At 42.3% G+C, this 25,080-nt stretch overlaps 2 protein-coding genes across 2 annotated transcripts in view; both read left to right on the forward strand.

Annotated features, from left to right (window-relative positions):
* Nucleotides 1-11,250, forward strand: part of EFCAB5 (EF-hand calcium binding domain 5) — a 34,980-nt gene extending 23,730 nt beyond the window's left edge. Inside the window, exons 11-21 of the mRNA XM_042026260.1 lie at nucleotides 113-327; nucleotides 1,531-1,687; nucleotides 3,738-4,027; nucleotides 4,682-4,854; nucleotides 5,593-5,821; nucleotides 6,463-6,615; nucleotides 7,786-7,883; nucleotides 8,662-8,915; nucleotides 9,253-9,482; nucleotides 9,680-9,776; nucleotides 11,064-11,250. Of these exons, the coding sequence (XP_041882194.1) occupies nucleotides 113-327; nucleotides 1,531-1,687; nucleotides 3,738-4,027; nucleotides 4,682-4,854; nucleotides 5,593-5,821; nucleotides 6,463-6,615; nucleotides 7,786-7,883; nucleotides 8,662-8,915; nucleotides 9,253-9,482; nucleotides 9,680-9,776; nucleotides 11,064-11,167 (2,000 nt within the window). The 3' untranslated portion in view covers nucleotides 11,168-11,250. The remainder of the gene's footprint in view (nucleotides 1-112; nucleotides 328-1,530; nucleotides 1,688-3,737; nucleotides 4,028-4,681; nucleotides 4,855-5,592; nucleotides 5,822-6,462; nucleotides 6,616-7,785; nucleotides 7,884-8,661; nucleotides 8,916-9,252; nucleotides 9,483-9,679; nucleotides 9,777-11,063) is intronic.
* Nucleotides 11,251-12,226: 976 nt separating this feature from the next.
* NSRP1 (nuclear speckle splicing regulatory protein 1) lies at nucleotides 12,227-25,042 on the forward strand. The gene is made up of 7 exons (XM_042026263.1): nucleotides 12,227-12,305; nucleotides 13,384-13,471; nucleotides 19,783-19,839; nucleotides 19,991-20,122; nucleotides 20,663-20,870; nucleotides 21,460-21,568; nucleotides 23,433-25,042. The coding sequence occupies exons 1-7, from the start codon at nucleotides 12,286-12,288 to the stop codon at nucleotides 24,460-24,462; spliced, it is 1,644 nt and encodes a 547-aa protein (XP_041882197.1). The 5' UTR covers nucleotides 12,227-12,285; the 3' UTR covers nucleotides 24,463-25,042.
* Nucleotides 25,043-25,080: the final 38 nt, after the last annotated feature.

Genomic DNA, 25,080 nt, shown 5'->3' on the forward strand with positions numbered 1-25,080 from the left:
AATTTCCCTGGATAGGAAGTGCAGGATTGAGGACGGTGTTGATAGCTGCCAAGTGGTTGGCTTTAGGGCAGCATTTGGCTTCCTGTGACACACGGTGTTTTCTGCCTTTCAGACTCAGGTCCCAGCGTGGCAGAGATTCAGAACCATCAGGATTCTTGTACTGAGAGTTCCTTTGCTGCAAGCTGCCTCACCCTGCCACAGTTTGTACAACTCATGGACAATTTTGTTGGTGAAGACGTTTCTCTGCCTACTGTGAAGAGGCTTACTGCATTTATCAAAGGAGAATACAAACAGACAAAAGAGGAAAAAATGAAACAACTAGAAAAAGTAAATATTGATAAGTTTTGCTGATCCCATGTCCAAACAAAAACCAAGCAAATGCCTACAGACACTTAGCAAAGTCAACTGTTAATCTCATGCTGGCAGAGCTCTCCATTTGCAGCCTTGCATCCTCTGTTTCTTCAGGAGACCTTTTACCCCTTTGTTTTCATATAGATGCTCCCTCCCTAGCCCTCAGCTCTGGAAGTGATGACAGACTCATCCTGTAAAAGGTTTTCTGTCTGTCCTAGAGTTGGACTCAGTGAGACAACAGTTGATAGTTAATTGTGAAAGAGCCCAAAACATTCCATTCTGTTTATTCACCTTTATAATAGCCAAGAACCTGATCTCTGACCTACTGCACTGGCATGTACACAGAAGATTGTGGATATTTGGGGAGGATTTTAAAACAAGTGTGTTTGGGTTTGCTATGTGCATGGCTGGATGTGTGCACAGGCTTCTTTAAGTTACAAGGTGCTCTTGCCATGTGTTGAAAAAAAAAATTCCCCTTCCTCATGCCCAGCATCAGGGTACCTCATATTACTTCAGGTCTGTTTTGTGGTGCATTTCTCTAGCTGTGTTTTCCTCAGATCTCTTTCTGGTTTCCCTCTGTGCTGCTGACCTAATTTGGATGAGATATTGGATCTGACGGCTCCATAGTCCTCACTGAACACAGCACACACTGCCAGTATTTTGGCCTTTGAGAGAATTCCACTGCAGCCAGTTATCCCTCTATGCTGGGTTTAGAGGACAAATGGTAACATATATTTGCTTGGAGCCCACACACTTCAGGGCAGCACCAGCAAAATAACAGTGTACAGAAAGATGAACTGTTACATCTTGGGGTGTCACTGACAAGGCTGTTGTTAGTTCTTGCTGGGAAGACATTTGTGTTCTGGGAGACTTGCACTTACCTGAGCTGACCTCACCTTAAATCCAGCACAGGCTTCATTTGTTCACTGTGAAATAACTCTGCAGTGCTAGTTCTGCCTGGTAAACTGAACTGTCACCTGTGTTTAGTGTTTCTAAGTATCTCCCAGGTTTGATGATTCATCTCTAGGTCTGAGCCGTGTGTGTACAGATTCAGCCTGGCCCATAGGAATGATGTGATTGGCAGAGTGTCCACACTTGTGTGGTGTCCAGCATCATTGTCCAGGAGTTACCAAAGCAGCATCAGTGTCCAGGAGTTACCAAACTGTTCCTCTGTTGCAGGTTCACCACATGTCTCACATGGCCCAAAGGAAGCAGCTTTTGGAGGCACTTTTTGAAAAGTGGGACAGCAATGCATGTGGGTCTCTGGACCTGAAGGAGGTGGTTGCTGTTCTGAGCAGATTCGAGGGAGGCATGGGAAAAGTGGCCTTGATGAAGGGTAAGGAAAATCTCTGCTCTGTGAGAACACAGGAGGCCTTCAACCATTCAGTGACAGGGCTAATGACATTGTTGCAAGCACCACTTTGGCTTTGTAAGCAGTCATAAGCATACACAGTATGAGGTGTAAAATGGAAAGGAACAGTTACCTAGACCTATTTGTTAATGCATTGCTCCATCCCCTCCTCCTGTGCAAGATTCCCAGGCAGAGTAGCCCGATGTTTTCATAACAGTGGGATGTGTTGAAAAATTATTTCAGCTGTAACATGCAATGTGTATACATGTGATACGGCAGTGAAAAAACACACATAAAGCCTGAGGACATGTTTGCACTTTTAGTCCAGTCCATCTGTGTTATCCAGCTATTTTTAATAGATACATTTTACTGTGCTTCCTGCAGGAATGTACCTTACAGCAGAGAACAGCTTTCCTTATGGATCTCAAATAGCCCGTAGTTATCCACACTGTCACACAGCTCTCATGAATTACAGAGCAGCTTCGAGTCTCATTTCTCTGTTGGTTTATTTCACTGCATAAACTTAGCAAATTTGGTCCTTGATAGAAAAGACTTGGGTCCAGCAGAAATGCTGCAGGTTCGCCTGAACCTGTCTGGCAGCCTCATGCATATTAACATGTGGGCATAAGGTGCTCTGAAACACTGTATTAGCAATTGTGAACATGTCTGCATGTGTGCTTGGATGGAGAGGACTGGTTTTTTCATCTCCATGCTCATCTTCATGCTGCTTGTTCTGCTGCAAGTCACTAAAAATGGCTCACTTTGGCAACCACCAAAATCTCTTTATCCTTTAGCTCACTGGAGGCAGCTGGTGGGGTGGGGAGCACACCAGCATGTCACAGTTAATCATCTCCAGGCTGTCCAGCCAGGAGAAACTGGCAGTTTACTGCTCCCTTGTATTCAAAGCATGCCAGAACATACCACAGAAATATGGAAGGACACAGTCCCTTCCATGAAGGGCTCATAAAATAAAGGACAAATAAATAGAAAGGGAGCATAGCAAAATCAATACCACCTACCAGCAACATAAACTATTTCTAGCAGCCTCAACCTAATCTCTCAAGGATGTGGAACAAGCAGGTTTGGGGGAAGGGTTCACAGACATTTCACTTCTCCTGGATGGAAACACAGAGTAAAAAGTGAGTAGAATTACTTGATTGTCCTAAAGTGTAGCATTAGATATAATGGGGAAAATAATTCATTATGCTATGGCTCAGTAGTGAAGGAAGTGATCATAGCACATTCAACTTCATGCGTATTCCCTTTCTTCATCCCTTTCTTCAAAGTGAGGAGAAAGTGGAGGTGAAAATCCAAACATTTTATATGATCAAAAAATTCTCCATCCTAGTTCTGTCAGAAAACCAGAAATTAAATTAGAATACTGAATGTTCCGTAGATGATGGGCTGGATAAGGCAGCATTAACAGTCAGCTCCACCATGACTGGAGCCAAGTACTTGCTACTTCTACAGCTAAAATCAGTGCTAATGATGATAAAATGGTTCGGATTGGAAGGCACCTATAAAAATCATCTAGTCCAACACCCTGCCATGAGCAGGGACATATTCGAGTCCAACAGGATTTGAAATCAGGATGCAGAAGAGATGATGGAAGCATCAGTCACAGAGACCCCCGGGCTCCCGGAGCCAGGCAGCGCCTGCTCGTTTCTCCGGCTGTGCAAGAGCACCCCCGTGAGCCCAGAGCCGGGGCTGGGCAGAGCCCGCGCCGCGCTGGGACAGCTCTGACAGACTGCCTGAGGAGTTAACCAGCCCCTGGAGAGAAACCAGGGCTGTGCGGGGTTCTTCCCTTCTTTTCAGGAGGAAAAGCAGGCATCTAGAGAAAAGGCTGTGTCCAGTCTGGAAACTGGAGGTTACCTGCCATTGGGACCACTTCCATGTAGGAGATAGCTGAAAGAAACCTAGAATGATGGACTGGATGGACTCCACCCAAAGCCAATTTAAGTCTTGATTCGTATTTTGCAAAACTGATTAATCAATTAGATTTTCCCTATCTTATTTTCTGGTTTTTTGCTACTAGCAAAGGAGCAGCTTTGCTCCCGATACCCACAGCTCAGCAGAGCGGGGAAGCTATCCCCAAAGGCATTCCAGACTTTCCTTGAGTTAATTGCTTCCGAGTTCACCGGCAATGAGGATGAAACTATTGATCACTTGGTGAGATTCCTGACCACGAGGGTGGGGAAAAGTCACACCAAGAGCTTGCAAAGCTCGACCAGGAGGAAATGGCTGCAAGATATCCAGCAAGCGGCTGAGACCAGCGGAACAAGCATGGAACCAGTGTACAAAGCAGTGTTTAAAGCCCTGTCCCAGGTAGGCATCCTTGCTCTGCCAGTACAGAGGGAATCTCATGAACAATTTTGCCTCACTTACAGAAGAGCTGACTCAGATCAGACCTGGAAATCCACAGCTGTAGTTTTGGAGCTTCTAAAATGAAACACACCAGAGTCAGTTTGGGACAAAGATGGTTAATTTGTAGTGGAAATAGTTTCATTTTTAATTTACAGCTGCAATTTTAGCTGTTTGTCCTTGCCATTAAAGCCCTCCTTACACCAAACTTCTCTCAGTAGCTGAAGTGTTTTTGCAGTATTGTCTAGGTTTGTAAATGTGGCAATTATGTCACTTGTTTTATTCTTAAAGGAATCTCCTATTGGAGGAGAAATCCATAGGATTTTGCTCAGGCACAGTTTATAGTTAGGCATTATTTTTCTATTTACTCCTCCCCATTAGCAACAGGGAAAAGGAAATCAGTTTTCCTTGCCAATCAAAATACTGAGTGTTTGTGCTTGTCACTGAGTGCACTGGGCAGACACGGCCACAGCAGAGACACAGCCACGTCATGGGGGTGGTGACACAAACTCAGTGACCCAGAGCAGCATCACAGCAAAAATTAAACAAGTGCTAAGTCCACGTAATAAGTGTCAGTGGCTAATGTACAGACTGTAATGGGAAATGTTTGGTTGCTAGGACATGGAAGCCCACAGGGATAACAAGAGGATCAGTGCATATATTGCCCTTCTGGAGGAGAACCAGCTCTCCCCAGAGCAGGGACAGGTTCTCCTGCGTTATGTGGCCTGTACCTCAGACGATGCTCCCTACGTCCTAAACCAGGTACTGCACAGAGACATGAAAGGAGTAAGGTAAGAAAAACTGCAAATAACTGCTCCTTTTCCTCAAAACTGTTTGGAATGTACAGGGCAGTGTCTGGGATGCACTGGAAACTGAGGTTGATGGAGTACTCCAGAGAGGAAATCTCCCCAAGAGACCGTTGTGGAATGAGCCAATATCCTATACACTATACTCCTATCCTATACTCCGCATGGTCTGCTTAGAACTGCTCTGTCTGGGATTTCACTCCTTTCCTTGGGGAGATTAGCTCACAGTCTAATAAATCTCATCCTTTAGCAAATGTTTGTGGCACTGGGCCTACATTTTCTTCTTTAAAAATTAATTCCCTTACGCCAGTTTATATCCACAGGATATTTTTGAGAACAATGCCTTTCCTTCCCTAGGGTTTATGCTATAAACAGCTTTCATGCTTCTTCACTTGTCATTTCCAAAAGCCAGACATATTTGTCTCTTCAAACATTGCTGCCTCTAACCTATTAAATGTAACTGCTGCTTGCTTCTGTATTCCTCTTCATTCCATTTATTAACTGATGTTTTTAAAATGTCCTAAGGATGAAATGTGCCTATTTACCACTGCCTTTGGGATGCAAGTGGTAAATGTGGTATTGCTGAGTGTAGTCAGGGTATGGAGCTCACACCTTCCTTCTCTGATGCCAAAAAACAGGGAGAGATCAAAGCTGCAGTACTTACTGGTTCACTAAAGGTTTTCTGCTCCTCCTGACAAACCTCCTCATAAACTTATATTTCAGCTTTGCAGCCATTGACCAGGGACAGCCAGTCTATGTTCCAAGAGTTCAGCTTCATGGAAATGTTCACTTCTGGAACTCTGACCGCCCTGTGGAGGAGAGGAAAGGTTCACTCCTGGTGCTGCCCCTGCACGATGCTCATTGGAGAGTTTTTGGCATTCTAGGACTTGACACTCTTCAGGACCAGTGTGAGAAATCCATCTTCCTGACCCATGAGATCACCTTCTACGAGGTGGGCACCATCAGAAAGCAGTTTGTTACTCCAACCTGCAAAAAACTTGTGAATTTTACGTTTGTTCTGCAGTATATGGTGAAAGTGGTGTTAGAAGAGCACCTTAGCAGTATCCTGCTGATTAGCATCTGATCTGAAATTTATTGAGGTATCACTTCATCAATAATTTATTTAATCTTCTCCTGACTAGGAAGTTAGTTGACCTTTTGTGCAAAGTCCAAAGATAGCAGCTTTTATTTCCTCAAGCTCTCAATCTCATATTTGTGTTTATTTCTATAAAATGATATGAAATCTTACTTTTTACGTGGTGGAATAATTGTAAGCGACAGCCGTCCGGATGGTCTTTGGGATCAACCTTACTGTGGTTGCATCACCTGGGCAGCAGGGAGCGCAGCAAGCCAACCTTACCAGTCCATTTGGCTATTTCCACTGAAAATCAGCTCTGTCTTGTGAAGGACTTGGCCGTGACCGGGTACTCAGTACTTCAGAGCATTATTTGATAAGGGACATTTCACAGCCACTTTTCCGCTTTACAAATTCTGATTAAAGCAATTTGTTACAACGTGAACATTTCCTCAGCTTTTTTCTCCCCAAATCATGCGGAATTGTCTGGCTCACTTGGTGGAATTCTGCTTTCACAGGGAGTTTGCCATGCATTCAGCAAAGCCTACCACCACATCTGCATGAGGGAAAATGTCCTACAAGTGGCTGTCACTGCTCTGGACTGGTTGTATCCCAGGACACCCAGCATCCACACTGTCACAACCTATCTGGTGGCACCTGGCAAAGACAAGGTACTGCAGAGAAAAGGTCTGTAATCATCAGGGGCTGAAAGGCTGCTTTAGAGAGGACGTGCCATCTCCAGCTGCCTGTGTTTTCCCAGTGGTTTTATCATTAAAGCTGAAGTCTGCACAAGATTCTTGTGCCTGCCTGTGCAACAAAAGGTCTACAAAGGTAGAGAGGGAAGATTCCCTCTGTAAGGGAGATCCCTCTTCATTCTTTTCATCCACCCATGTAAAAGAATTCAAGAGCACTGCTAGTATAACCCTTTCTCCATAGGAAAGGGGAATATTCTCCTACTTCAGTGCTAACTGCTGCATAGCAACCAATAGAGCAGAACCCCCCACCCACCCATCCATCCATCCACAGCTTTGCTGTCTGGGACTTCCACAAAGGGAAATGCTTCTCTTTGGAGATTCTCTGCATGTCAAAATTACGGTATTTTATAGGGACAAGAGAATGTTCCAGCTAATGTATTAGCTCTTTGTTCTGAACTTATGTCAGCAGCCAAGACATAAATACAGCTCAGGAAGTGACTGGTTCCCAATTAGCCAGCTTGTAAAGGCAGCCCCGCTCCGTGCAGGTCAGATTCCAGTTCTACAGCAGGCACTTGGGCCCTGGGAAGTTTGTCGCTTCATGTACCAGTGAGTTAAGAAGATGAAAAGTTTATGCAATATTTAGGACTGATCCCGTGTCATCCCAAAGTCTGTATGACATCTGCTGCAGCCATAATTCAGCTGCTTCCTCTGATAAGCATGGTTTATGTTGGCAGCATTCTGTTGTCATTCCAGGATAGGCACTGTTCCCTTGTTAGCTGCCTGATAGCCAGGTCACTCGCTCCCCTCTGTGCTTTTCATGTGTCAACCACACTGACACAAACATGACATGAGAAAGGACTGCAAGAGGATGGGAAAAAGAATGGAGATCTCTAGGCCTGTGGGTGTTCCTCAGTGTGGAGCCTGGGGTGGATTAAATAGTCTGGCTGAGGGAGGTCCAGGGCACATTCTTCATGTATGTCTGGGAATAAAACTAAGCATTGTTGGGAGATGTCTTTAAACCATCCCATTGCTCTTGAATGGACATAGGAGTTTCCTGTGAGAAAGAAACCATTTCCTCCCTCTCCAAGCTTCAAAATATCTGTTGCTTTCTTGGATGCAGCTAAACCTCTCCTTTCTCTTTATCAGAACTATGCTCTGTGCAAGATGATCACTACAGATAACACGGGACAAAAGGAAATCCATAGCTCTCCTGTTGTTCTCCTCAGAGAGGAAAACCTCCTCAGGTAGGCTGCAGCACCTGCAATGGGACTGGTCCCCTTTGCTCCTTGACTCAGTCTGCATCAGGCTGACCTACATTGCATGAAGGCCCTGGTAGTGCAGCCCTGAGAGAGTGTCTGGCTGCAGCTCTCTCACTATCAAGGCTTCTGGTGCGTACGCACATGGCACTGAACTGTGAAGGGCTGAGGAGTATTTTCTCTTTGACTTTAGGCTGCAAAAACTTAACTTCTGACTTAATGCTTACCAGCTGAGCTGCCAACGTTTGCAGGGTTACAGCCTGCACAGAACCATTTTGCTCTTTAGAATAATCTGTATTTTTTTCCTGGACATATTAGTCTCATTTCCTTCAATTCTCTGTTTCCTTCCACTGCCAAAATCCTCACAGACTTGTCTTTTAAGCATATCGTCCTTGTTGTCAAAGTTGCTTGAACAGCCATTTGCTGTTCCAGCAGCTGTTTTTACTTTTTATAAAACTCTGTAGAACAAACGTCAGTGCAGTTAGAAACAGCAAACTGCTTTTAAAGCAACATTAGTTAAAGTCTCATGATTTTCAGCAATCACCTTGGCTAAGCAACATTGTGTTCCCAATGCTATTTTTCCTTTGTGTATATGCCTTGAATGATACTTAGAGCTGTGCAAATTTCAGTTCAAGGAAACAAACTATGACTTAGTAATGTAATACCTTTATTTTAACAACAAGAGATGAATGGCATCTTACTTAAATATGCTAAGTAAATCACCAAAACAAACCAGTATGGTAAAGCCTAGCACATTTCATTTCAGAGATTACCTGTTCAAGAGCACAGAAAGTTCAGAGGTCACTCTCACTTCTATCCATGGAGAATACCACATTGCAGTACCTCTCCATGACCTATCAAGACAAACTCTCGGCATATTCGATATCAGCATCGGACAGAACAAGAAATTACCACCTGAGGAACAGAAAGACCTGCAGAAAATGCTAAAGATGGCCCAAGCTGCCTGCTCGGAGATCCTGCAGAGGTGTCTAGAGGAAGCAGAACCAACACACGTGCTGGGTATTGTGCATACAGATGTGAGATGGTTTTTTGGGGTGAAATTAGGAATCTCAGCAAAACTGTATTAAAAGTATCATTCCTACAAGTATGGAAAGACAAATACAAATCCTTGGTATAGATAAACTACTCCTGAGCAAGTCTTGGTGCTTAGCAGAGTAGAGTTAAACAGAATGGGCAGCTTTTAACTCTGGCTCACAGGGTACTTGTCCTGAAATGAAAGGTGTGAAGCAGGCATTGTTGCCCTCAGGGATCTAGCACGTAGACTGTCTCTATAATGTATGTCTTGAGTAGCAGATGTTTCTGAGCAGATTCTTGAGAGGTTTGTTTTTGATTGCAGAGGCAGAACGTGTGGCAAACGTGAGGCATGCGGGGATTCTGTTCCACCGGTTCATGCTGCAGGAGCTGCGTGAGTGTGTCCGGAAACTTGATGCTGAGAGCTTTGCTGGAATAAAGAGCTGTGCAGAACCCCCAGCTCTGGTACATGATGTAGTTAAGGCTGTGCTGTTGTTTTTGCATTCAGACTGGAAGGGCTCAGAGGAGACTGAGAGCTGGAATCAGTGTAAACTGGTGAGAATTCAAATTGTTGAGAGTTTGTTATTTATTCTTCCTCCTCCAAGAAGATACAGTGGAATTTGCCAAGGGGGAAATGGCAGTGAAATAATTCATTACCTATAGATTTCCTATATGTTTCTCATCTACCTTTCATTCTGTCTTTCACAAAGCTTTTCACAAACACCCTAATCTTTTTGTTCTCTGCATTGCAGAAACTCGATGACAATTTGATTCAGGAGATTTATTGCTTTGATCCAACTTCTTCATCTGTGCAAGTTCAAGCAGAGCTGCTGCTGGACCTCATCACTGGTAAATATCATAAACTCAGTGTGAGGTTACCAGGCACGGTTCAACAATGAAACCGTGTCAATGGCAATGTTCGGCTGAGTGCTTTTAAGGGCCTTACTTCAGAAATTAACTTTGATTTCACAATAGATTAAACAACAGATAAAGGGTCCTAAATATCTGCAATGTTTTTGGTCAATAGAAATCAACCTGTTAAATTTAGACTCAAAATTCACTGCCTTCAGGAAAGGAGAGCAGATTAGCTTTGAAACCTTCCAGAACAAGTGATCTCATTGTAAACCTCCCGATAAGTATGAAGAATGAGGGTTCTTTTGGCAAAGAATATGTAAAGACATGAAGAATGATGGTTCTTTTGGCAAGCAAATCTGCTTCAGACCTCCATGCCCTGCCCTAGGGACTGACCCAACTCCAAACAGGAACACACAGTGTGAGCTGTCCTCCTCATAAACACCATCTGCCAAGTGCTTAATGTACTCATCGGCCATAGACAGGAGCTGCTTTTCAGTCTGTCGTTCTCTCCTTTAATAAAAGTGAGCTTTTTTTGGTGCCAGAACAGTCAAGAGGCTGTTACTATTATTTGCAATATCTCTGCAAGAGAAATTACTTGTTCTCATTGAGACCTCTCTCTTCATGATCTAATACCAGTCTGAGAGGCCTGTTAAAACCCAAACGTGGACAAGAGTTATTACTTTAGCTGGGGATATTTATCAACAGTACCCTGCCTGCTGATAAAGAGTAAACACTTGTGGCAGTCAGAGCTCCTTTTCATGTGTTCTCCTTATATATATTAAACTAATTCACTGGAAAGAACAAAGCAGGCCTAGAGCATCCAGTTTTCCTACAGTTAGGGAGGTAGGTTTAATTAGCTTAAAGAATGTAGCTTTGGAAACTGCTGGTGTGCTAGGAAAGGTTGGTTTCCCAGGATGGAACCTATTCTGAGAGATCAGGGGTGTGAATGCAGGTATAAGTCACAATTATGGGAAATCCTTTAAAATGAACATCAGGTAATGTCCATATGTTCCATATATATGTGCTGGTTTAGCATTAAAATATAGCAGAGCACTTTGTACAACAGGGCACCCACCACAAAACCAGATAAATTATAGTAGAAAGCCAGTACTTGACAGGTCACTGTCACAATACAGCTGTGTGCTTTTCAAAGCATCACCATTCCTGGCATTACTGGACTCAGGGTAAACTCTGCTGAGGGAAAGATCTTCTGTTCTTGTGGCAACACTGCTCACAGTTTTGACTTTCCCTGTTGTATTTACAGCTGGTTTTTTGTCCCAGGTGTCCCTCAAGAAGCAATGTGGCAGCAGGGCTTTGCTCCAGCCAAATACCTGTACCAGTGGCTTCACACCTGCCGGGCGCTCGCAGAGATCACAAAGAGCTAACACACCGAAAAAAACCAACCTTAGCCCCTTTTGGCAACCAGTTCTAGTGTGCCTCCAATTAAATTTCATAATTTCTAATCTAACCCTCGTGATTCTAGTGTTTCACATCTTTTATTAAATTAACTGTTGATTTTTATGCACAGCCACTAGTATTTGTTGTAAGAATGGCTGAAGTCTGTTAGGGATTATTAGTCAAGATGAGAGGGAGTCTGTTAAGGATTATGAAGAAAAAGCAATAGAAACATTAAAGAAAAAAAATTTGCCGGTATAGCTACTAAATTTTAAAGGCTTAATCAAAGTTTTAGGGTTTTTTAAAATTGATTCTGATGGGAAAAAGAGAGGAAGGGACATCTTTATGGTTCCCAAGTTACAATGCTCATAAATGATACAGCAAAAATTTTCAAGGCTCGGTCTCCTTAAATGACTTTTTAGGAATAATTTTAAATAAAGGTTGTTAATCAGCATTTTGTAACGTTCTTCTGAACACGTTGCAGAAAAGCCCAGCACTATTATTATAACACAAAAAGCTTTCTTATTGGGATAAAGCTTGAGATTACAGCAACTACACTGTCTGCAGCGAGATTTCATCTTTCCAATAACGTCCCTTTTGGCAGAATCACTTTTTTAATAACATTTTGGGAAATTAAACTCCTCTTTCAGCCTTTAGCGGGAAACAAGTGACAAGTCGGTGATGGATGGGGGAGGGACGACGACGACAATGCGGCTCCTCAGCCCCGGCCCGGGGACCGACGACCACCGGTGGCCCCGGGAGCGTCTCGGGGCCGTTCCCCCTCAGGGGCTTTCCCCTCCTCAGGGACCGTTCCCGCCACTGCCCTGAAGCGCGCTCGCCTTCCCCCGCCGCTCCCCTCAGAAGCGCCCGCCATCGCCCTTCCCCGATCAGCACTTTCTCCCCTCGACACCGAGCGGTTAAAAAAAAAAATCCCCCGCCGCCTCTAGCCCGCTCCTCCCGCTCTCCGCTTCCCTCCCGGAGCGGGACTGCGGCGCGGTGCCGTGGGGGGCTCCGGGGCGGGAGGGGAAAGTGCGTGGGGAGGACTCGGCCGCGAGGAATCTGCGGCCGCGGAACAGCAGCGGCAGCGCGGGGGAGGCGGCCGGACAAGATGGCGGCGCTGGGCAAGCAGTGAGTGCCGGCAGGGCCAGGGCGGCCGGGCCCCGCTGGGGCCGCGGGGCAGCGGTCGGGGGGGGATTTGGGGCTGGCGCTGAGGGCGGGCGCTGGAAGACCCTTGCCCAGGGACTCGCTTATCCCAGGTGTCCGTCGCTCGGCCTCGCTGTGTTGGCCTGACTTTAAAACTGTGTTTATTAAAAACAAACAAAACTCAAAACAGCGGGCAGGCCCTTGAGGGTGTGGCGGTATTGCCCGGCGTTATTTTTACTCTTAGGGAGGAGAATCTCCTCAGTGTTCCCTCATACCTCCCACCCTCGAGCACCGGCAGCGGCCGGGCCAGCGGCTCCCGCTCGGCCTCCGCAGCCGGGTCAGACGGAGCTGAGGGGCGGGTTCAGGGCTCACGGAAGCGAACAGCGGTCACAGGGATGGTGTGGTACCCCCAGAATGATGGGGTGTTCCAGTCAGTTCAGCCATAGACGCTGTGGCGAAATATTGGCTCAGTGATGGATTCAGGGAAAGGCAGGTGGGCAAGAAATCTCCGATTTAGAGGTTGCTCAGCCCCAAAGGGAAGTGGGTTTAGCACAGAGATGGACTTTGTCAGTAGAAGAGTTGTTTGTGTGTGGTTAATCAATCTCAGCGCGATATAATCTGACTGTAAATCTTGTCCTTTGCCATAGCTGTAGCTGTGGTTTACATCACCAGCAAAACATGAAATTACTGCACTGCAAATGTAGCCATGGAATAGTGCCTGGTATACACAAAGGCTAAATCCCTTCAGATTAAACAATAATTTCTTACTTCTCTGAGAGAGAAAAGTAAATAATTTGGAGAGCTCTGGACAAGAGGGATTTGTGTCTTGATTTAGGACAATCATTGCATCCAGAAACTTTGCATGGCAAAAGACTGCAGTAGCTCTGGGAGAAGCTGGCAGGTGTGCTCTGCTGCAAAGGCTGCTCACATATAACTTTGATACATTATGTTGATGCTGATCTTTTACTTTTCGAATTGTAAATGTAAATTGTAGATGTTTTGTTTTGGAGCGTGCTGTGTTGTAAGTGATGCTAAAGGTGACTTTTAATTTTTTTTCCTCTAGATATGGGCTTATTATGCCCAAAAAGTTGCCACAGAAAAATCTTGTTTCAAAGAAGCTGTCAGTGTTCGCAGATGAGTCAGATGAAGAGGTCAGTTCAACAATTTTCTTCTGTAATTTGCCCCATAGTCTGCAAATTTCTTTGTGTCCAACCCTTAATGGCTGCATCAGATTTTGAGATTTTGGCAATGTCATTAGGATATGTGTCATCATTTTGGATTTGGGTGTGAAATATGATCTGTATTTTCTTTAGTACACATTACATGAAAGTGATGATTTTCTTGTTACTTTCTGTCAACTCTTCCAGAAGTTCAGCACATGTGACAACCTGTTTGCTAGAGTTAACTGTAGCTTGTAAAGAGATTTGTTGACTGTCACTGGTGAATGACTGCAAATAGAAAGCCCAGTAGTAATCAACAGATCTCACTCAGATGCTAACTTTAAAGTGTGGTGGATAAGTGTGTTTAATCCTTTAGTTCATTCCACCCAAATTTGATGTAATTGATTTTATGGTGTCCATATTGTGAACAAAAGCAAAGTTGTACAACCCAAAAGTTCTAAAGCAAAAGAAGATGCATGAAATTTGCGTGACAGTGTTCTTTTCTGTACTCTTTAATTTTTAATTTCTTTTGAAGTATTACATTCAAAATACTCTACTCGTTCTGTACCTGCCCCAGTAGAGGGCACTGTGCGCTATGTAAATCCCACCTGGATGTGCTGCTGGAAGCATGGGAAGTATCCAGGAACAGGCTGGGATATGGGCTGGGCTGGGGCCCTTACAGAAACCTGTGCTACAAAAATGTTCTTTCTTCCCTGGAGCTTCTCTCCATGTTTGTTCTTTTGTGTGGTTGAGAAAAACAATGCTAATAAAGCATCAAATAATTTTGGTCAGTTTCTGACTCACTGAAATATTTATATTTAAAATCTATTTTTATTTTAATGAACTAACAGTTGTTAATTTTATGTCACAGAAAGCCTGAATTTAGCAATTCACAGCCCCTGTGTACCTGGTTCCATTGCAGAATCCAGAGTGTTGCTGTTGAAGGTGTCTGAGCTCCCGTTTTACAGGGCATGAAAGGGCTGAGGACCTTCCTAGTGTTATCCACTCAACATGAAACATCTCAGTGCAGCTTACAGGAAACAGGACAGGAATGTTTTAAATCCCATCTTTTTCCTCACTAAGCTGTGGTCCTCAGAGATGCTTACCTCCACTGTGGCTATGGAGAGAGGCTTTCCTTTAGATACAGCTCCTGGAGATGGTAATGGAGCACTTTCCCTGTTAGATGGGATTTGGTGTCTTTCTCTGCATTAAGGATCTGACCCCACATTTTCCAGATCCCAGGAATAAACCTCATTTAATCTGTTGTTGTTAAACATCATGTGGTAGGTCTGCGAACCTTCCTGGGGGCTGTCTTGTATTTTTTTCCTTCTTCATTTTCTCTTAATATCGAAACATTGAAACGAAAGAATGAATGCTAATAATTCTAGTAAAAATAATATATGATGCTGTCTGCCAACTTTTAGCTTAACAGCTCAAGTGTCCTCCCTTTCAGAAAAGCTGACAGATTCACTGTCAGAGTCTGTTATAAAAGCTCTTAGAAGTTGTTGTGCTCATCAGTATGGTACATACCCAGCAAAAAGTAATAATCTCATAACTGCCTTTATCGGAGAAGATTGTTTTTTTTTAAAAATCAGAATTACTTTATTAGTTCAGTAATAATTTCAGAGCTTTTCAAGATAAGGAGCAGCATTTGGGAGGGGTTTCATTTCCTGTCTGCCACTTTATCAGTCAGAACTACATCTCAAATGTCTGGAGATTATGTATTTTTAACTGAACTCTAATAAAGTTTGTGCTGGGAAATCTGCACACCTGACTTGGTCTGTGATTATATATTAGATACCAAACTTCTGCTCCCTTCTTTTTTTTAACATTACTATGCATTTTTCACTCAGATTCTGCCGCTGTCCTTGCTGAAGGAATTTAGATTATTTTTTTCCGCTGTGGTTAAGTACATTAATGGATGTTAGTTGCTGAAGATGGTCTTTGTGTTAGTTCATAAGAAACAGAGCATCTGGGATGGAAATTTTCTTGAAATACAGTGTTGACTGGGAAAAGGTGCCTTGTCAGTATTCCCTGTGTGCTGTTCATTGTTCTGTTTTACCTTTGGAGTTTAGTTGAAATTATCTCTGTCGTACAGCAGATAAAATTTCTGTTTCTTGATTGCACCAGAATTACCCAGTGTATGTTCCTGTACTGTACCAGTCTTTCAAAACTGATTTGTTAAGACAGGATGAAAAAAATAACTGTACATAGACCTCAGTAGGTGCTCAATTCAGGAGAGAGATTGTGAAGCCAGTGTGATACATTCTGTGAATGTATCAGCTGGATTTGGTGGGTTTTTTAGTGACCACCTAAAGATAAATGGAATGTTTAAGCAGGAAGAAGCTGAAAATAAGCAGAAAACTATATCCTGTCATAGGCTCAGAGTTTTGGTTTTACTTACAGATCCTTTGTAGTGGTTTGGTCCGAAACACTCATTACCATTTACAACTTTGCAAAGGAAGAGCCTGATTAAAAAGTATTTGCTGAGTAACTGATGTTGGTGCTGACCAGAGTTTTTGCAACAGTTTCCATGCAAAGTAAGACTAAGTAGAGTAAAGGGGCTCCTAGAAAAGAGTTTTCTGAGAAGTGGAAAGGAGTAACTCAAGAGGATGTGTGTAAGATCAAGAATAATTCAGGAAGTAAGGAGATGTTGCCATTTCTCATAATATGAGCAGCAGGTTATATTATGGAATTACCAAGTAACTGGTTTAGTCTAAACAAAAGGAAGTTGTGTAGTTAAGGTGTGGAACTCCTTGCCACAGGATACTGTGGCATGGTGAAAAATATAAACAGATTCAGAAATGCATTCGTCAAATTGAGGGATGCTCTTGATGTCAAACAATGGTTCAGGTGCATCCTCCAGTTCAGGAAGTCCTTGATCTGGTTTCTGGAAACTAGGATGGAGTGCCGAGGAAAGCTGATTCTGTGTACATGACTTGTTTTTCATGTTCATTCTCTTGATCTTCTGCTAGTAGCCATGACTCATATCATATGTGAATTGAGAGGAATCTTCTGCCTGATGTGATTTTTATTTTTCTTTTCCATGAAGACTGGAGTCTCATGTGCAGGTTGTAGTTGGATTGTGCAGGTCTCTATGAGGGCAGGCCTTAAGGATTCACTTCTAAATCCATGTACGTGGGGGTGTAAGTAGCTCATTTTAAAGTGAGGAGGTAAGAAATTGAGAGAACCATGAGAAATGTTAACAGATTGGGGTAATTTATTGCTTTTTTTTTTTCTTTTAATAACCTTTTCAGTTGTGTACAAACTCTCTTCCATGGTCTGGTAGCAGTGGTAGACTGGAGAGTCTCATTTCTCAAGAGTTCCTTGATTTGCATGGATTCTGTGTCCTTTCACAGTATACGGTTAAAATGTTTTCTCCTTCCAGAAAATATTGAACTATAAGCTTTGTGCTTCAGAAGAATAGCTTGACTAGAGGGAGGGAAAAAGTATGAGACAGATTGCTGAGCTTATAGGGCCTTTAATAAATGGGAAGTTGATAAGTAAAACAATACAAAAGGACAGGAAGTTCTCATCTGTCAGAGCTCACAACACAACAGGAAATTGTCAGCCATAAACCATTGGGGAAGGTGTTTGTTTTCTGTAAACTTACTGCCACTCTGGAGAAATGGCAGATGGACTTCTTTACCATCATATGTCCAATAATAAGGATTATGTATTACTTTAGTGTTTACATAATCTTTGCAGATAAATGCGTTTATTCCATGTAGGCAGACAAGGAAAACATTCTAAGCAGTGTTTCAAATATTTTGGTGGAATAAAGCTTATTCTGTAATTGTAACTGCACAATCTGTTTTGTCTTTCACTGAGCTCCTGCTTTCTGGAATAGTGCAGGGGAGGTTCTTCACTGTTGAGGTACCTTTCTGTTAAACCAGTGTAAGAGTTTCCCATAGTGGAAACCTTCAGTGATGACCCTCAATACATCAAACAAAGGACCATCTTCTTTCCCAAGAACCAGGAGGAAATTGAGGTCTTCTGTGTAATGCTGATGTGTGTTCTATGGTAATTTTAAATGGCTGTTTATGGTTTATACTGACTCATTTATAGCCTTTTCAAAAGAGGGTATATGTCATAAAATTAAGTACAGGGTCGTAAACTACTAATGAACATAAATTCTTCAGAACTTAAGTTTCAGTACTGAAAGCAGAGGTAAACATGAGATGAATGAAGCCAGGGTTCTTGTAGGTTTTAAACTAAATAATCTGCTATCTGCTTCCCCCAGTCAACCAGCCAACCAACCAGCTACATAAATAAATTAAAGACTATATCCAATTCTAATCCAAATAATCAGCAAGCTGCAGCAGACAGGGTGTAGCCCCCGATACCACAGTCAGCTCTGTGCGTTGCTCATGTCTGCCAAGCTCAGCTTCCTAAAGCCCGAAGCCTGGGCTGCTTCCTTACCTGGTTGTCTGCACCTGGGTAACAGCAAGCATCTGCTCTCTAGTGATGAGCACAGAATCAGTGCAGGGTTTTTCTTCCATAAAGTGCACGTCGCATTTTCCCTTTATTAGCCACAAGGTTTAACATTTGGAAAGCAGAGATGGATTTAATCTAAGTTTACCAATTATAGCACCAGAAAAAGTGGAAATATGTGCCCTTTTGAGTTCCCCTTTTTCCTTGTCTGTGAGTCCTTTGCTTTGAGGGAGCTAGGAAGGAATATTTTCAATGTTCTGTGTTTCAGGGGGTTTTGATTGTAGTATTATTTATGAAGGTCATGTGTTTGTGGGAGGTGAGCAAAGGTCTAGAGTATCTCTAGATCAGGTGATTCTGTTGTATGATACCAAATGTACTTCTCCAAATAATGACAGTGTTACCTTAGCACCTTCTCTTGCTGAGTCTAGAATTACTTGGTACTCCTCTGAGATACTATCTTTCTGGCATTTAAAAAAAATAAAAGCCACAGAAAAGTTTGCAAGTACTTTTATTATTTATGGTTTCCGTAGCAGAAAAAAAATCCTTTAGAGGTTAACACTGTCTGTACCTGTTCATTACTCCCATCCTGGGTGGATGACGGAGCCCCCAACGATATCAGGTGTTCCTGTGGTTTTTGTGAAAATGCCAGCTGGGTAAAGGGACAGAAATGGATGAGAACTTGTGATTTTAGTCTTTCCCAGTGCCGAGGAGGAACTGGGTACTCAGCACAGGGCCAGTGTCTGCTCACACAGCACTGCCCTCTTGCCAAGTCAAGCAGGCACCTCTGGGGAGGGGAGAGGGGAGAGACAGAGTGCACAGAGTCACGTATAATGAAACTCCATCCCTGCACAGCTCGTTCCCTGTTTGTGAAATTAACCAGTGAAAAAAAAAAGATTTGCACTGTTTACAGTCTGTCCTGGAGAAAATTGTGGAAAAGCACTTGGTGTTTTCCCTTGTTGACACATCTGTTAAAGTTTTAATAGGATAAGAAAGAGGGGTCACGACATGTTATTATTTTATTTTAAACATCAAATGAATTTAAAAGCCTTCATGTTCAAGGGATCTGTTTGAATTTAGATGGTGCTAATTCTGTTTGATTTCAGAAGATCTTAGTCCCTGCTGCCAAGCTCCCTGCTACTTGGTTTTCATTTTTTAATTTTATTACGAACAAATTACAGAATATCTTTGCCTTTTTAAAATGTGACGCAGAGCATGTATTAGTCAAAGTTGCAAAACTTGGGAAGCTGCCAAAATGCAAAAGGATTTTCCCTTCCTATTTCTGCTTTTTAGGATTGAGATGTTTAATTGCCTAAACAAGGATACAAGTCCTGCCATTATAGTGGATCTGTTTAATTAACACTATTACCTACTGGTTGAGAAAAGATAGATATGTAGTTTAGGTCAAAACTAATTAAAAGAAAAAAGTAAATAAAATGCAAAGCTTTTTTGTAAAAGTATGAGTAGAAAACGTATTTTAAATAGGGATCTGTTTCTTCTTAGGAAAAATCAGTATTGTTACTTGCTAGCATGTTAATCCTGAGAAATTAAACAGTAACATTTGAAGTACATGCTGTTTAGGTTTGTTCTTATTTCTGAAAATACACAATTAATGATACAGATCAGACTTGAAGTAAACACGAAATCCTTTCAGACTTTTGTATTTAACTATGAATACTTTTTCTTTTTTCATGTGATTGTCAGTATCTCTGCTTGTGACTGCTGCATCTCTGATGGACATGCAGGAAAACTTCCAGTATTTTCTGAATCACACCTGCCTGTAATTGGACTACTATATAGTTGTTTGTTAGAATGGTAGAAAAAGACTATTATCAATGTAATTAATTTTGTTTCTGCAATGCTTCCTTCAGCCAACTGTTGGGGAAAGTCTTCAAAAAGAAGCATTGAAAAAGCAAGCAATGAAACAGGTAAGGGACTATTTTTAATTTGCTCTCAATGTTCTGATGGGTAAGTTTATACTATAGATCTGCTTAAATTACAATATAGGAATGAAATATTTGGAAATGGTAAAGATTTCATTGTTATTATTTGGATCTCTTGTCCCTTTTTTTGTTTTAGACTAAATTGGAGATTCAGAAGGCTTTAGAAGAAGATGCTACGGTGTATGAATATGACAGTATTTACGATGAAATGCAGCAGAAGAAGAAAGAAAGCAGTGCCAAACTGTTAGCTGGAAACGATGACAAAAAGGTCAATACATGAGAATGTATCCTGTCTGTCCAACTCTCTCTGCTTGGGGTAGTCATGACTGGTTAACTTGTAGACTTCAAAGCATTGCTGAATGATCCTGACAAATGATAATTTCATTGTTACTTATTCTATTTAATTTGAAGGCTCTTGTCAGGTTCTCTGTATGAAAGGAAGCCTCCCACTCCTTAAAAGAAGGGCAAGGCTGTTACAGTTTGGAAGACAGAGGGATGAAAAAATCAAAAAAAACATTTCTTTTCACTTAGAGTAAAAATCCTCCTAGTCAAAGATGGGATGACTGTTTTGATTGAATACAGCAACCTCTCCTGGTACTGGGAAATGTGCCATGTTAGGGATGTGAAAGGGAGTGGCAGTTTATTTTGGATAGCTATCGATCAGGGGAAGAACACTAATATTAGAGTAGCTCCTGACAATTTTCTTCCATTACCAACTTAATTCAACCTCTCCATCAATCCCAATTTGTGTTCTCTCAGCCACCTCAATTATCTCTCAGCATGGTAACTTTTTTCCGTTCTACCTCAGCCCAAATACATCCACAATATCCTCAAAGCAGCTGAGATTAGAAAGAAGGAACAGGAAAGACGAATGGAAAGAAAAATTCAGAAAGAGCGTGAAATGGAAGGAGGAGAGTTTGCACACAAAGAGGCTTTTGTGACTTCAGCCTATAAGAAGAAGCTGCAAGAAAGAGCTGAGGAGGAGGAGAGAGAAAGAAGAGAATCAGCTCTTGAGGGTGAGATTCACAGTGAAATAATAGTCCTGAAAAAGAAGTAGGGCCTTGTACATGATTTACAACATATTCATCTCGTGGTCTCTCTGTGAGGCTTAAGATAATTAAAGTCAAAGGGGACCAGGTTCACAGATCCTGAATCAGATCCACCTTGGTCTGCTATTTTCCTTTGCACGTCTTACAAATGGAACAGAGGAAGCTCCTCTGTTTGTGCGTCAGTACTGTTTGGGTTGGTACTTAAATTTTCCAGGGAGGGTCAGTTGTTGAAGGAAGACTCCTAAGCCTGGAGTACAGTGATGTTTCCAGTTCTCACCTCAGACATTCTGATCAGTATCAGGAGTAGATGTAAAGCACAGGATGTAGGATCATAAGATTAATTGGGTTGGAGTGGACCTCTGAAGGTCACCTGTTCCAGCCTTCTACTCCAAGCATGGTCTGCTGTGAGGTCAGGTCAGGTAACTGAGCTTTTATCTCTTTGGGTTTGAAAACTTCCCAGATGGAGATTGCAGTTGTGGTGGTGTCTACCAGTTGTGAGTTGTGTGTGGTGAGTATTTGTGGCACAGTAAATCCAACTCTCTTTTCTTCCTCTCAGCATACCTGGATGTGACCAAACAGAGGGATCTCAGTGGGTTTTACAGACATCTTTTAAACCAGAGAGTGGGGGAAGAAGAGATGCCTAAATGCAGCTTCCGTGAAGCCAGGTAGGATGTGATTCCAAAAGGGTTTCAGGTATAAAAACCAGCATCTGGCTGTGATTCCATACTCACTGGAGGATTAGACAGAGAGCACCAAAACAGTGGTAACGTAAACTGGTAATTTCAAACAGCTGATTAATTGAATAATTTGGTAAATAACTAATGATCATTAGTGACACAGAAATGAAACAAGCAGGACAGGGATGCTGTCTAAAAGGTATCAAGAGGACAGTTATGCTTGTAATCCTGCTTGGTATTATTCTAACCTACATTTTCTTTGGTTTATATAGTATTTAGCAATCTGTATTAAGTTACACATTTTGAATCATGAGGAAGACAAGAGGTAAAATAATGAGCATAGCAGTAAGTCATAGGAAATGAATATACTATGAATTTCCTGTAAAGAATGTGAGTCTCTTAACTTTGTGCTTACTCCACATTTAGTTGCATAAAAACTAAATTGAGTGTTGATGCTGTGGTAAAAGGAAATGAATGATATATGTAGGAAATCCAGTGGGAATATTTTGAAATCTTAATACGTGAACATTCCAAAACAAAGTATTGAGATGAGACTGAATTATTTAGCTATTTAAAATGGTAACATTCTGCCCTGTGGATAAATGTGATGAAGGGGATGTTTCTTGTGTGCAGTAGTTGATCATTTGAGACAATTAACTCAGATTAAACCTCATTTGATAGAGGTTTTGAGCATGGATGTCACTAGCTAAGTGCTTGCCATCCCAAAGAAAGTGCAGCTTTCATCAAGAGATCTTCCAGATCTGAGATTGGATTGTTAGAAAGTAAATTCTTAGCCTAAATGAAGAAAGTGATCACTGAAGTTACTCAGCTATCTGAAGCAGGGGAGTTCTCCATGAAGTGTTCAGGATGATGTGATTTTGTACTGTGTAGAGACCATTTGAAATGATGTTTTTTTAATCTTGCAAATTAAGGGAATTTCCTTTAGCACATAAAATTAGTTCAGGGGAAACAAATAATCCTGTAGATGGTGTTCCCAGCAAGGCTTTCAAATAAACTCGGGTGTATATTTTAATTTTATTCTTTCTCGTGGCGGTACAACAGGATACAGAGAGAAAACAGCTTCATGTTTAGATCTCAGAATTGTCCCTAAAGTGATCCACCTTTGTTGTTTTAATTAATTGGATTACTAAGTAAATTACGAAACTTTTCCGTGCAATTTTTAGCCATTATTTATAGGCTGTCCGTGCCTTCAAGCATTCAGCAGACATAGAATGTAACTGGTGGTGTGCTGACTCATGAGAGTGTCCCACAGGCTGTTACTGGAGCTGTGTGATTAAGTGGAAGAGGTGTGGCTCATGCAACTGAACATGTATTTCCTCATCAGCCAGAAGAGAATGACAAAGCGTAACCCCCTCCATGGGTCAGCATTTTGCATTTAAGAATATTTGAGCTGTTGAAAGTTACTAATTTTTGTCTGAACACATGTGAGATCAAAAAAACCATGTTCCTGCCTCTGTCAACAAAACACACAACCTGCTTCTTCTCTGGATAATTATTTGATGTGAATAGAGGACTAAACACATAAGAAAACTTATAACCTGCCAGCAGGCTTACACAGGAACACAAATCAATGTTGTTTTCCTTAGATGGAGGCTGCACATACTTAACCTCACTCTTTCAGATAAATTCCTCAGCTCATGTTCATCAGAGAACCAGAAATGGATACTTTGTGCTGGATTCCTGGAACCTGAGCCACAGACAGATTTGCTTTCTTAGACTTTTCAAAAAGCAGCATCTTTTGCCTAAGTCCTGACCAGAAGTCACTTTGTAGAAACGTCCAAGATTTCAGGCTTTTTAATGTTGTTTTTCTTTTCTAACGTAAAAAATGTAGGACAAAGGAAGAAAAACCTGACAGTCAGGATGAACCCAGTGAAAGGAACAAATGCCCATCGGAAAGACAGAGAGTGAAGCCCTCTAAGAAAGAGAACAATCCAGATGCTGATACCGACTTAGGAACTGATAGTAGTGATGATGACAAGAGACACAAACATAGTAAAGTAAATTTGAAGAAGAAGAAAAGGCGGGAGAGCTCTGTGAGCAGTGAAGAGGAGGTTAAACATCACAAAAGCCAGAGGCATTCCAGGTCACCAAGCTCATCCAGTGTGGAGGAAGAGCCACGCACCAAAGCCCAAACAAGTCATCAGAGGGGAGAGAGCAGGCCAGGCAGAAGGGGAAATGATGAACAGTACAGGGAGAAGGATTATGAGAGAAGTAGGACCCATGAAAAGGATTACCAGAGGGAAAGGGAAGAGCGGCACAGGCACGGGGATCACACTAATAGAGATCACTACAGAAGGAGGGAAGATCAAGATGATAAACAGAGGGGGAAGGAAAGAAAAGAGAGGGAGGGACATGGCAGAGAATGGAGGAGGGCAAAGGAGAGAGAGGAGAAGGGCTCAGAGAAGGAACGAGAGAAAGAAAGAACAAGAAATGATAAAGACAGATACAATGACAGAGAGAAGGAGAGAGGAGAGAAATACAGAGAAAGGGAAGATCATGCAAAGGAGAGAAGAGAGAAATATGGCAGTGATGAAAAGAAGTACAGAGAGAGGAGGGGAAGTACTCCTACATCTTTAGAAAAAGATGGAGAGACTGATCTGGGAAAAGAGAGAAAGGGAAAAGACAGAGAGGTGGATGAGAAGGGAAGCTCCAGCTCTGGAATTTTTTCTGAGCAGAAACGTAAAGCTGGAGAAGAAGGGGAGAAAGAGGAGAAAGAACAAGCACAGAAAGCACCTGAGAGCATGAGCAAATTTGCCAAAAGGAGCAATGAGGAGACAGTGATGTCAGCACGGGACCGGTACCTGGCCCGGCAGATGGCCCGAGTCAGCACCAAGCCTTACATCGAGAAGGAGGAGGATTGATGTCCCTGGGCTGTCAACCAAGAGGAAAGGCCACTGCTGTGCAGATTCTTGGACAGAAAAGGTTATCCTAGCTATTTATTCCTGGCTTTCCTTTGAGAAGTTGTGTGTCCCTTAAGAGAACAACTTTCGGAATGGATTAAGAGGTCTCTTGACACACACCCTTAGTGTGTTTGTACAGTTGAAATATTAAATGTGGCTGACTGTCCACCCCGCCCTTCAGTACCGTGTCCTTGGTATTTGAAGATTTTGGACAGACCTGGGGGTGTTAAACAATTTAGGGTGAGAATACATCCCCTGAGGAGGGGGAGCCAAAACAGTGAGCTCTGCTGAAACAGAGGTGTTCTCAGCTCTTAGGAGAAGTCATTGCTACCCACTGCTGCTCTCAAAAATGGGAATCAAACCTGTAAAAGTGGGTGAAAAAGCAAGAAAAACAGCCTGAATAATGATTTGGGAGATTTCTGTATGTAGTGTGGAGTTTTGTAAGCTATATGCATATTGAGATACAAATTTTGTATTATGTGTGGGTTTTGGTCTGGGAAATGTACAGAAACAGTTAATAAAGTGTAAGATACATATTGGATCTAATGTGTGGGTCATTTTTAATGTGTAGGTTATTTT

This window comes from Corvus kubaryi, unplaced genomic scaffold (genome assembly GCF_017639235.1).
Source record: "Corvus kubaryi isolate FWS band 111438036 unplaced genomic scaffold, C.kubaryi_AGA036_p1.0 37284, whole genome shotgun sequence".
Lineage (NCBI taxonomy): Eukaryota > Metazoa > Chordata > Aves > Passeriformes > Corvidae > Corvus > Corvus kubaryi.